This window comes from Artemia franciscana, chromosome 1, assembly GCF_032884065.1.
Source record: "Artemia franciscana chromosome 1, ASM3288406v1, whole genome shotgun sequence".
Lineage (NCBI taxonomy): Eukaryota > Metazoa > Arthropoda > Branchiopoda > Anostraca > Artemiidae > Artemia > Artemia franciscana.
This window is the reverse complement of record NC_088863.1, coordinates 3,077,858-3,091,547: the sequence shown is the minus strand read 5'-3', so window position 1 is coordinate 3,091,547 and position 13,690 is coordinate 3,077,858. Positions and strand designations below refer to the sequence as shown.

General features: G+C 35.5%; 1 protein-coding gene across 1 annotated transcript in view; it reads left to right on the top strand.

Moving 5' to 3' along the window:
• Positions 1 to 1,849: 1,849 nt before the first annotated feature.
• Positions 1,850 to 13,690, top strand: part of LOC136033664 (uncharacterized) — a 37,277-nt gene continuing 25,436 nt past the window's right edge. Inside the window, exons 1-3 of the mRNA XM_065714500.1 lie at positions 1,850 to 1,896; positions 5,062 to 5,584; positions 6,671 to 6,961. Coding sequence (XP_065570572.1) covers positions 1,850 to 1,896; positions 5,062 to 5,584; positions 6,671 to 6,961 — 861 coding nt within the window. The remainder of the gene's footprint in view (positions 1,897 to 5,061; positions 5,585 to 6,670; positions 6,962 to 13,690) is intronic.

The following is a 13,690-nucleotide window of genomic DNA, read 5'->3' as shown; positions in this document are numbered from 1 at the left end:
CTTCATCATTATTAAAGAAGCATATCCATTTTTCAGGTTTCTAAAATTCCTCTCCAATGAGGCTAAAAATATGTAAAGTGGGCTTGCTCATTGGTAACATTACCTATAGAGTGAAGCATATTAGTCCACAAGCCTTGCAGGCAGCAGGGCGATGTTTTTATTCTATATTTATTAAACAAAGAGTGATAAAACTATAAAAAACCCTCAAATGAGGTCTATTAAATAAATACAGAATACAGACCTCACCCTGCTGCCCATGAGCTCATGGACTAATATGCCTTGCTCTACAGGTAATGTTACTTGTAAGCTAGCCCACTTTATGCATTTTTAGTTTGCCCCATGGAGGATGAGGGTCTACCAGAAATGGAAGCACTTCTAGAATTAGCATTTGTAAGTGCTCTAAACTGGAACAAAACTAAATATTTACCCAAATCAATGTTTGTGAATTGTGTAACTTTAATAAAATGGATTTTATAATGAAATAGTAAGTTTGAAACCAATTGTTTTAACCCTTTTTATACCAAAAAACCATAGAAAGAAATTCTCACTTTCAAGTATCCAAAAAGGAATTAAAAGAGAATTTTCAAGAAAAGCAATTACTATATTAAAAAAGAGCATAAGAAATTTCATCTACTGGTGTATTCACTTTATTCGTAGGTCAATTATATGAACTGCTGAATATTTAACTGGCAAGTTTCTAAGACTTTTTGGCCCTAGATTCATTACTGGAAGCTTTAGCAAAAATCAGCAACTACCCAAGTTCAGAAAGGTGAATAAAATTCAACTATAACCTTTTTAACTTTCATTTGTATTTTGAAACGAATTTCGCCCTACCCCTCTTTCTCCATAATTTGGAAACACATACTCTGAACTATATAAATGAACTGGGTCATTAAATTGCTAATTCTACAAATTGATTTACCACCAAAAGAAGGCACAATAATTTTTTTTCAAACCTGTATCTTTGCATAATCCTGTCATTCTTCATCCACTGCTGCTGCATGGCAATCTGTCATCCTTGAAAGTGGGGCTTGACTCACACTTTCTGTACAGCCTACTTTTTCAAATATGGCAAGTCAGCTGGAGACCCAAAACAATCAATAAGCAATTTCTCTAGAAATCATCTAGCTAATGTTTATCCGTTTGTTGTTTTTTTTAGAGTGTCCAGGCTTTTGCCTTTGGCTCATGTCCAATGAGTGAAACCGAGCAGCAGTATTCACAAATAGAGAAGGAATCGCTGGCAGTTGTATTTGCATGCAAGCATTTCCACCAGTATATATGGCAGAACCGTAACAATAACAAGACCACAAACCTCTAGAAAGCATCCTTGTAAAACCAATATCCAAAGCACCGCCATGGCTACAGCGCATGATGCTGTCAATACAGCCATATAGTTTGAAATTTGTATATAGACCAGGTTCTGAAATACCTATGGCTGACACTCTGTCAAGGTTGCACACACCTGACCTTGACAATGAAAATGAGAAACAAGCAGAAGTCTTTGTCCATACACTCTTCAAAAACTTACCTATATCTGACGGGAAATGGAAAAAATCAGGAATGCAACCTGTACTGAATTATGAAAATTAAGCCAGACTATACTTGATGGATGGCTCCTGTCTCGACGACAGTGTGATTCCAGCTGTTTGACTTTCTGGAACTACAGAGACGAACTTGTAGCCAACCAGGGCATAATCTTGAAGGGGACAAGAGTTGTGGTGCCCCCATCTATGCAGCATGAGATCCTACAACAACCGCATGTATCACATCTTGGCCAAACCGAGCATGAAAAATTATTGAGGGTAAGCTTAATGTTAAAGTTTACATTTACTTCATATTTTGCGGTAAAATGACTGCTTCTGCTGGTAGTTCTCCTTCTTCAAGATACAACTTCAGGTACTATCTTGAGCCACCTTGTATTAAGTCAATGTTCTTGATACCAGCGACGGAGTTAAAAAAATTACAAAAATTATGATGGGATTGAAAAATTCTTGGTCGTTTAACCCTAACAATATTCCTACTAAAGTAATTAAGTTCATACTTCCTTTAATTATTTCTCCCTTAACAAAACTTATTAACCCTCCTTTCAGCATGGTACTTTCCCAAGTAGTCTCAACCCTTGCTAGAGTCATCATATCATACAAGGAGGGGACACGAAAGGATTCAACCAACTATCGGCCAATATCTTTGTTGTCTGTGTTTAGCATAATATTTGAGGATTCGATGCTTTCTCGTCTTAATAATTTTCTTACTTCTAGAGATTTCTTTTCACGCTTTCATTTTTATTTTTGAGTAAATCATTCAACTGAGTATGCTTATGTATTTTTAATGAATTATCTTCCACCCTGCCCTAGAATCCCTTTTAAATACTGAAGCTTTGCTTCTGGATGTTCGTAAAGCTATGGATTCTTTAACCCACAGTGTACTTCTATTTAAACTTTCTCATTTTAGTGTAAGAGGTATTGTGTTTTATTGGTTCAAGTCTTTTATGTCTGGTAGAATTATTTCGATTGAACTGCTTTTTCGCTCACAAGCAAGTATTGAACAAGGGGTGCTTCAAGGGTCAATTATAGGGCCATTAATGTTTCAATTTTTGTAAATTACCTAATTTTTGCTGTTAGAAATAAAAATGCTCTTTATTGCTGTCGTCTATGTTGTCAAGATTCTCCCGCACCCATAACCATAGTTTGCATACCTTGGGTTCTCTTGTTACTTTTTCCGATGATAACACCCTTATTATTTTTGCGAGAACAGAGGATTAGGTTTGTACAAAGATAGTGGACCTCTTCAAGAGAATTTCAGTTTGGTTTGATGCAAACTGTCTTGCCCTAAATATTTCTAAAACGGATTTTTTGGTTTTTCTCGTATATGTCAGGCATGTCCTCGATTATCTGAAATTCAAATATCCAAAGGCTTTATTAGCAGACCAAAGGATGGCTATGCCCATTCCCTAGGTATCCTCCTAGATAAAAATGTATTTTTTAAACACCATATTGATTTGATTAAAATAAAGGTATGCAGAAACTTCGGTGTTGTAAGATAACTCAAACACATTTTTCCTGGACCAATCCTAAGAATCCTATTTCACAGCTTATGTTTCTTGTTGTCAAGCAATATAGATGTCTACTTTCTCTTGTTTTCTCAGACCGCTTTCAAATACTTACGATAAAACTTTAAATCTTATCCAGGATGTAAATCGTTTGGCAAATAAACTGTTATTGATATTGAAAAACTTAATATTCTTTCCTGTGCGTCTTTCGCTTTTCTTCAGCCCAGTAGCAGTATTCTTATGATTTACGTCTTCTTTGCGTGACATTTGACATGGAACACCTTTCCTGATTCGGCTCGAGAATGCCACTTGTTTGGCACCTTCATAATACTCGTAAAAATTGTTCTGTTTCTATGTTTATGTATGTATTTTGCTATCATATGGAAAATAAATCTATTTATCTGATTGACGCTGAAAGAAATGACAAGAATTAAAATGACATAGAAATGAAATGACAAAAAGGTAATACTTTTATTGAAGTAGCAGGAGGACGACTATAAATTTTTGCTGAAAGTAATTAATTCGCAACTAATTTCTAAAAAGTCAGTTCGTATTTTATAGCCTTTTTAAAAAGTAGTACCTTTCTTTTGGACGAAGCAATCGGTCACCATTTTCATTCATTTAGTTCTCCTACGAATTTTGTGTACAATGACAAGTAAAATTAGACAGATTTTAGCAAAATGTCAGTGTTTTCATGAAAGCACTAGTCAAAAGTAACTAATTTCTTAGTATTTTTTTTTAATTTCTTTTTAAATCATTTTTGGATATTACCCACTTGTTTAAAAAAAAATACAGGCTCCCAACTCTATACATTTAGTTTCCATTTGGATATTCGAAATATGAACTATTCGAAATATCAATTTATTGATGACAGTGACAAGGTGGTCGTAAATGCCCCTGCTAAAATATTGAAAAATAGTGGTCATAAAACGTACTCTTCAGGTTTGATCTCTCCCCCAGATTTTTACAGGCAAACGCTGTGCAAAATCTTCCATTCGAGTAACTAGGTCAGAATAGCTGCAATTTGAAGCTACAATGTTTTATGGAAAATGCTAGCAAATCGGTAAAACAAAAAGTTGAGCGTAGTAATTTGTGGATGTCAACAACCAGTAGAGTAGGGCTGATAACCATAAATGTTGTGTTTAACAAATAAAAAGGGCTATTTGATCAAGATGACCTAACACTAAGGGGTGAAGCCACGTGTATGTGTAAGCAACCCTGGTACATTGACCTTAGTCAATTACAGAGGACGTAGAATTCTTCAAGACATTGGCTTGGAGAGAGGCCTCTGAAGATAGTGATCATTTATGACCTTTGACTATTGGCCAAATTTACCTTTTATAGGGAAGTTACTCAGAAAGGGCTTGACGGTTCAATGCAGATGTTGGATTGGAGTTATATTTTTGAATGTTCAGTTTAAGAGTACGCTTGTGTTAGGAACACTTGTGTTTTCGATACTGGATAACCTTGATTCTTGATCTATTCATGGCTGAGTAGTTTAATTTAAATTATATGATTATGCTGTGGTTTTTGTGAAATACTTTTTGAAAGCTCATGCAAAACTAGGAAAGTTCTTATAAAATGAATTTTGTGAAGCCATTGCATCTACTTATATAAACTTGAAACATAAACATCAAAATTATTTTTAAGCTTAATAAAATGGAAACTATAAAGGACAACAGAGTTTAAAGCTCCCAGAACCTATTTTCAATCTAAATCTGTGTATATACAGCATTCGAATTGGAAGTAAGTGTTGATTTTTATTAATAAGAGCAGTTGATGCTAACATTAATGGCAACACTAACGTGTTCTAACTTCAAAAAAGTATTTTGTTGTAAAGAATGACAGGCTGGTCGTCCTAATTCTCTGTAAATTAACGCTTAGTCTTTTTGCTTTTATTTTTTCTAGGTTATGAAGAATCTTGGTATAGAAAGCATTATTCTTCTAGAGATTATTGGTTTTATAACTGCGGTCCACAATGTAGCATGAAGAGACACAAATAACGGTTTAAGAAGTTCTACTTTTATTGACAGGATACGGGAGAGGTATTGGAAGAGAGTGAACTCTCGGATCCGTACTCGCAACTTCGATGCAAGGAATGGAAAACAAACTTTTTTCATTATATTAAATGTCTTTGCTGACTACAGTGATGTTGAAAAAATCAACTTGCGTTCAACTATAGTAGATGAATCGACAAGATTTAGTAAAACCGAATATATAACTAATGGTTTCGTACGTAATTTGCCAAACATTTTGCATTATAGAGAAAATGATTGCTTGTCTCCTGTTCTTGACCAAGGCAGTTGTGGTTTATGCTGGGCATTTGCAGCAAGTACAGTCTTAGAATTTTTCCAGTGCAGCAAGAAATTTAATGAACTTGTTTTGTATAGTCGGCAACAATTAGTAAGCTGTGACACCGATAATTTTGGTTGTGATGGGGGTTTTTATGTCAATGGTTGGGTTTGGGCTGCCAATACAGGTGGACTTTGTGAAGATAAAGAATACTTCAAAGTCCAAAACTATTCCTGTTCCTTGTGAAACAACTTGCCTTAAAGAAAATATTGTAACTGAGTTTAAATGGACGTCTGCAGATGCTATTGCTATTCAAAATGCATTTTTTTTTCTGAAGGCCCAGTTGCGGCGGCCTTAGATGCAACTGACAACTTTATATATTATTCAGAAGGAGTTGTTGATGACAAGAGTGTACAGCTACTGCGTATCATGCAGTTATCATCGTTGGCTACGGAACTTCAGTAGACGGTATTGGATCGTTCAGAACACATGGGGTACCTCCTGGGGTATGAACGGGTACATTTTAGTTCGTCGCGGTGTTAATATGTGTGGTATTGAAAGCTATTGTGCAGTTCTTACTTTAAAAGAGTAATAAATACTCTTGTGTTGTTCATGGGGGATTGTAGCTAATTTGATTTTTTATGATTATAGTAACGTCATATCAACTTCATCAGCTCTTACCATGAACAAATCGATTTAGATTTTAAATATTCAAGCAGCTCATTATGTACAACGAAGCAGTGGCAGACTCAAAATTTTGAGGCATATGACAGCTGGAAAGCTGATGACTTGTTTTGCATGATAGATCTGTAAACTTGAACTTTGGTGATGTTTTGCGGTTGGAATTTAATTTTGGTTACCCTTTTCTCAGACGGATTCAGTTAGCAATCATTTTCTAGACGGTTGAACAATTCTAAGAATTGCTAGCAAAAACTAATCCCAAAGTCTTGGATTGACCAATGTCTTAAGTTCAGACACACTGCGTTTGGTATTTTCGAAACTTTAAATGGTTGTGATTTAACTTATTTAAGAGCATTAATAAAGCTGGTGCCCGAAATTGCAGTGTATAGAAAAATTCTATACAGAACAATTCTATACTTAGAAGTCTCTTAGAAGAGACTTCTAAGATATTCGGAAAGTCTTGTCACGTGTTGAACATAACAATCAAGACAAATCAAGAAGGATGCTTCTCGCTGTCAATTAGACAAAATATTCTTTTTGTATGTTTGTGGACCGCCCAAAAAATAGTTCATTAAGTTTCTAAGAATTATTAGACTTTTCTCATTACTGTCTCTGTATCTTATTTAATGAAATTTATTTTTATTTCAGAATTGTTCCTTCATATTTTACGGAAACATGGTACAAATTTCCGTGACAGCTTACCTAATTTTAGCTGTGTCAAGTGTTAACGCTGAAGGCAGTGATGATGAATGGGAAAAATATAAAATAATGTTTCAAAATAGATATCCTAACCCACAAATGAATTCCCTTAGAAAAAAACTGTGGCTTAGTAAAACTAATGCAATTAAAGCCCATAACAGCAAAGCAAACAATGGTGACCACTCATACATCATGAGTGAGAACATCTTTTCTGACTACATTGAGGAGGAGAAGGAAAAAGTAAATTATATATTCATAATTCAAGCCTAATTTCAAGAAGCCTAACTGTAAAATGCGTAAACACTCCTAAGATTCCCAAAATAACTGATCTAAGGGTTGACCCTTGTCTCACCCCTATGGGTAATACTGGACTATGTGGAAACTCCTGGGCTTATGTAGCAGCATCATCACTTGAATATTACTCCTGTAAAATGAATTTAAGTGAAACTAGAAGCTGGTGACCTTAACTGTGACATTCTTGGTACCTCCGATAGATCAATCCTCTTGCTAGAATCCCTTCCTAGCATATATCACGTCGCAGTTAAGAGCCTCCCATTCACGTATATTCATAACAGAGGCTGTTCAAAATCGAACCTGGATCACGTGATCTCTTCCAGTTCCAGCTTAATATCATCGATTGTCAGGGTGGACGAAGAGAAGATTGACGACGATCACCTTATTCTTAGCTGTAATTTGTCCTGTGAGCTATCTGGCAAAATACTTTCGGCTCAGCCGAAGTGGCATACGAAGTTGAATTGGGATCGTGCTAATGTCCCACTATACCTTGCTACGCTAACTGCTTTACTCTCGACCATAAAAGTGCCATATCACCTGCTGCAAACGTCAGTTTCCTCGCCTTCAAGTACAGTTGACCTAAATTTCTCTTATTGTCAAATCGTCCATTGCCTTAAATCAGCTTCCAAAGCTGCAGTGCCTGTGGATAAAGTTAGGATTGGTACAAGAAAGCCTAATTGGAACGTTGATCCTGAAGTAAAACGTGCTAAGCAAAAAGCCAAATTTTGGCTACGTATGTGGATATCATGTGACCGACCATCTTCCAGAGCCGTTTTCTCTGTGAAACAAAAGTGTAAACTTGAATATAAGGCCAGTTTGAAGAGGGCACGCTTGAATGCATGGCCAGGCCCCACCGATAAGGCCTCCTGGAATAAGGTTATTAATAGTGAGAAATGTTCCCCATCTACCCTATCTTGTCGCCAGCTAGTTAATTTTGTTGATCATTATAAGTGTGTGTTCAGTGTATTTAACAGTTTTCTTCAGTCTTTTTATTATAAGTTGCTTAAACCGCTTTTACCATACCGTCTCCTGCAGGCTCATGTCCAGCCTGTAGCAATATCTGAAATTCGCCGGGCTTTAAGAAAAATTAAGCGTTTAAATAGCCTTGATAGTGACGGCCTTTCTTACCGATTTTTTGCTTATGATTGTCCTGCTCTACTTAACCATCTACAAATATTTTTCCAGTCTTGCTTAGCACAGTCGCTTGTTCCTGATAGTTTCCTTTGTGGCCGTGTAACGTCTATTCAAAAGCGAGGCAAGGACCCCACGTCATGTGTGAATTATCGTCCCATTACAGTATCGTGTTTCTTAAGTAAGTTGCTTGAACGTTTGTTACTACCAGAAATTGAGCCGAATTGTGATTTTACGCCTTTTCAATTTGGTTTTCGGAAAAGTTTCGGTTGCTCCCATGCACATCATGTTTTAAGCCGACTCATGAAAGATGCCGTAAAAGCTAAAAAGTCTTTATACTGTCTTACTGTTGATATTTCTGGAGCTTTCGACAATATTGTGCACTCTCAGGCTCTATTTTCCCTTGCGTCTTCAGGTGTTAATACTTCCGTACTAAGTTTATTGTCTTCTTGGTATTCAAAGTCTAAAATTCGAGTTACCTGGAATGGCCAAATATCTGACCCGGTAAAAATTAATAAGGGAGTTCGGCAAGGTGCCGTATTGTCTCCTAGTATATTTAAATGCGTGCTTGCATCGTGCCTGCGTCCCCTTAGAAGTTCTGTTTTTTACGGTAATACTGGTTTGTCTTCTATTGCATATGCGGATGACGTTCTTCTTATTGCCCGGACTCGCCGTAGATTGTTTTCTAATTTTACTATATTATCCAATGAACTATCTAAGATTGGACTGTCAGTTAATGCGTCTAAATGCGAGTTTATTTGTTTTAATAGCCCTTATGCGGTCGCTCCATTCGTTACTGGGACTGCAGTTCTACCATGTTCTTCTTTAGTTAGTTGGCTTGGTCTGTGTTTCGGCCCAACACTTTCCGCTACCTGTTCATCCCTAGTGAATCAAGCCGTGAAAAACCTACGCGTCGCTTACGGAAAAATATCCCCAAACAAAAGCCGTTACAATCGCAACGGTTTGTGCATGATTTATAACGCTTATTGCGCCCCTGTGCTTTTGTTTTTCTCAGGCATGGCTCATCTGTTTCATAAGAAAGATCGACATACTCTACGTACGGCTTATTTCAGATATTGCAAATTCCTCCTCCGGCTTCCTAGATGGCACCGAAACAAAAAAATAATTGCTCGATTTGGTTTAGTAGATGTGCCTTCTCGGATTCGGTCTTCCAGTGATGATTTATGTAAAAAGACTGTCAACTTTATTCACGTTTATGACCCTCTGCAGCCTTTTTTCCATATAGATACTGGTTGATTAGTCCATATTGTCTTTTGTTAGTTTGAATTTTGTTTTTCTTCGCTGTTTATCGTATTTGTTTTTGTTTATTTATTTATATTTATTTATAATACTCCGTACTTTGTGTTTTTTATACTTTACGGGTAATAAAGTTCATTCATTCATTCATTCATTCATACCGCTAAGCAGGCAACAAATAATTGATTGTGATGCCAGTATCTATGATTGTGAGGGTGGATCTTACGTAGCGTCTTGGCAGTGGATTATAAATAATGGAGGACTATGCAATCAAATGGACTACTTGAACGAAAAAATTTGTTCTGTTGATTGTCTTAAGCCTGTCATAGCATCTTATAAAAGACTTTCCAACTTCAAAGATGATCAAAGCGGCTTTGCTGCGCGGTCCTGTTTCTGCCGCAATGCATGGCTCCGAAAATTTCTTGTTTTACTCTTCAGGAATATATACAGACAGTAAGTGTGACAAAACTCCAAATGTTGCTGTTAATATAATTGGCTATGGGAAACAAAATAACACACGGTATTGGCTTATTCAGAACTTTTGGGGGAATCATGGGGTGAGAATGGTTATGCAAAGGTACTGGGATTATCCAGCATGTGCAGATTAGAGCAATGTGCGTTCATTCCTGTGTTGTAAATGCCATTATAGTTTATTTTTGACTCATATATTGGTTCAATTTAGAAACCTCAAACTTGGTGTTTCTTTGATGTTTCTTTGTACAAAGTGATTCATCCAGGCTTTTAAGCCAAACCACGTGTTTGCAAAGTACGCATAGTAGACTATTTTTGAAAACGTTTAAATTGATCAGGCATTTTTTTTTAATGAACTCAAAGAGTAAATTTAATACTTGAAATGAACAGAAAATTTTATATACATGAAAAGGGGATGGATGAGGCTAGATGCTTCCCTTAACCCCTTGCTCTTCACACCCAAATTATACTACTCCTTATCTGTGTTTATACTAGTGCGTATTATGTATTTGTGAGTCCAAATCACAAATACAAAGAGTCATTATAACACTAACAAACAGTTCAGTCTGTTGATATCTGCTAGTTTATTATTTATGCAGTGTTTTTCGGGAAATTTCAATGTAAGAGTATATTGTTTAAAGCAAATTCCACCAATCAGAAAATTAGCATGTTTATCACGTTTTTCTTTTATTACAGTGTTGGTGAAAAAAGTTTAATTGTGGCGTAAAGAGCAGGTGATTGAGGGGAGGGTCAGCCCCTTTTTTCGTACAAGTACATATAACCACTCTTTGTTTTAAGTTTTCACGTTACTCTCTATTTAAATTTAATGTAAGCATTTTTTTCAAATTTAATTCAAGTCCCTATTTATGTCATATAATAATATATGTATATTCAATGTATACTAAAAATTTGTATATTGCGTGGCATCTGTATTTACTTAAAAAGGGTGCTGGAATTTCGCATTTGTGTCAGATGGAACCCTCTCTCAATATGCTATGACAGCTGCTTCAATGATGGTGAAAAACACGAATTTCCACCATCAACTGTGGTATATGATCCACGTCGTATATTTTCACGATCAACCATGATACATTGACATGGCTCATTCTTTACTTACTGGGTATTATCATGAACGGTTTAATAGAAAAATTTTACGCCAGAGTACAACTCAGAGATATAGATTTATGGACCCATTAAAGCCCAAAGGCTATTGGTCACATAGCATGTGTCAAGTCAAAGTTCCAATTTGGATGATAAACTCAAAAATGAGTACGAACAGGAAAAAAAAACTTATACAAAACACAGTTTAGGTTGAATAATACAAAGGAAATCGGAAAAACACAGAAATGAACCGAAAAAAAAAGAAAAGCCAAGCTTTTATAATATTGCGTTTGTATTTGACCATTCATTTTTGAAGCAGTAAGAAAAAAAACATTTTTGAAGCAGTAAGAGCAGGTGCGACGAGTCATTATCCTCTTTATATCTGCCATTTTTAATCTTAATGTTTGTCTTTACTTTGCTTTGAAAAATCTTTTATTTAACTAATTTATGTGCATGTGCTTTAAGCACTGTACTCACCATACTCCCGTATCTAAAATTGACCGTTATACCACTCAGCTCCTCACTGTTTTCACTATCTAAAACTTGCATGACAACGTTGCTAGAATTGAGTGTGTAAGCGAGAAATAGCTATGACTTTTATGGTCTTCTTTTTTTATTTGTAATTTCAAATAAGTGTCAGCTGAGACTTTACAAAAGTAAATAATCTTTGCATCTTGGTCCTCTCCTTTTGTATTTTCCACCATCGAAAGAATCTGTCGCGTAATTCGAAAAATTGCAATTTAAAAACATACTTTTTGTGGCCTTGAGCCAACGGCAAAATGGGTCAATGAAGGGTCAGGAAAGAGCAGTTGCCTCATTGGAAAACAAGTGGAACTTAAAAATTGAGTCAAGAGAAGAAATCTAGAAATGCTCCATTTGAATCTTGGCAAAACGCAACATGCAAGTATCACCTAACACATCCCGTCAGAAAATCTCTCTCAGGCATTTTAAGTGGTGGTTTTTCATCAAGAACCTGGAAAAAAAGAAACTTGTTTCCTCCCCTAACAGTTTGTTAGCCATAAATTGCTTAAATTTGGAACAAATAAAACCCGCCAAATGACAAACAAACTGTTTATAGTAATTATTCATTTTGTTTTGAAAGGAAACCTGTGTAAGGGTAATTTTGACCAATTAAATCGCTTGTGTTTGATCCAAAATCATAAGGTATCTAATGTTCACAGTCCAAGATTGATGTTAATAATGGGGAGTGGGAAGCTCTTTTCTTATCGTGGAAAATTTTGAGCATCCAATAGAAGATTGAATTTATATGCTTACCTACAAAAATAATCAAGAATTTTGTGTAATTATAAGTCCAATATGATTGGAAATAAACTAGACCTATGCCTAGAGCCCCCTCCCCCGTTTACATTTCTATTATTATTTGAAAAACATATGACTGAAATGTAAAATGTGTTTGTCAAAAACATCCTCTTTGAAATTTTAACTTCCATTAACTTCATTTAAGAGATCCCACACTCCTTTTAACTAATAGTGTGCAACTGTTTCTAAATGGTTGAAATCTAAAATTAATCAAACAAGCTAAATTAAATTATCTATAACAGCTTTTTCTTTTGTATGGTCTGAAAAATCTGTTCAAGATTGAGCGTACCATATTATGTAATAGCGTATTCTATGAAATGAGGAGACTAAACAAATAGCTCTTGAATCGTATAGAATCGAAGAGCTATCTCATAATTTTTAATCAATACCATTAGCCCTGTTTGAACCTACATTGCCATTTTACTATAAATGTTAAAAGAAAGCATTTCACTGTAGCCCGACGTTTTTTGTTATTAGTTTCATTGACAAAGTACGATCACCCCTTGTGAAAAAAAATCAACAAAAAAAGTAAACTTGCTTCTGTGAACAGCTTTCCAGAACACATACTGCAGTCTTCATGGCTTATAAACTCTGTTCAAGAATCATCAGAAATGTTAAATGAAACAGCTTAGTTTTCATAAAAAAAAACATTTTTTTGTGTACATCTTTCCCATTTGCTAATATGCAATGACACTTAAACTTCTGGCTAATGGTTTAAAATTTTAAGCTTAATGAGAATTACTTATAATGAACATGAAAACTAGATTTTTTTTACACATAGATTACTTGCAAACTTCAGTTTCCAAACATAAATTAAAGGGAATGCTTTCTTCCCTCTGCAATTGACGCTGCTGGGTTCGACAACAAAGGTCAAAATGGTTAGTAGTGTAATTTTTTTTTACTGAAGAGCTAGACAATGACAAGATACCAACTTCATACCTCCAACTTAATTTTGTACCATCACCATTACAATATACTCTCAATTTGGAAGCATCAATGGCAACTAGAGCTTTCGGAAAAGTCAAAGTATCAGGTATTGTCGCCTGAAAAACCAACAATGAAGAGTTAGGCAACTCTAGTCGCTAAAGCGTTTCTTTTAAAACTTATTTAGTGTGTTCAATAGCAAACTTCTGTATTTGGTACTATTATGCATCAGAACTTTTAGAATTAAAAAGATATTTGGTAAAATTCTAGTTGAGTGATTTCTTGCTATCCCAGAAAGGGATTAGGTTGGAAAAATGAAGCTTTCAGGGATGGGTCTACAAGTTAAAGTGTATCCCAGGAAGGTATTTCAAAGGGTAAAATTCTAGTTAATTGACTTCTTGCTATCTCGGAAAGGGGTTAGGTTAGGAAAATGAAACTTTCAGGAATGGGTCTAGAGGCTAAAGTATGTCC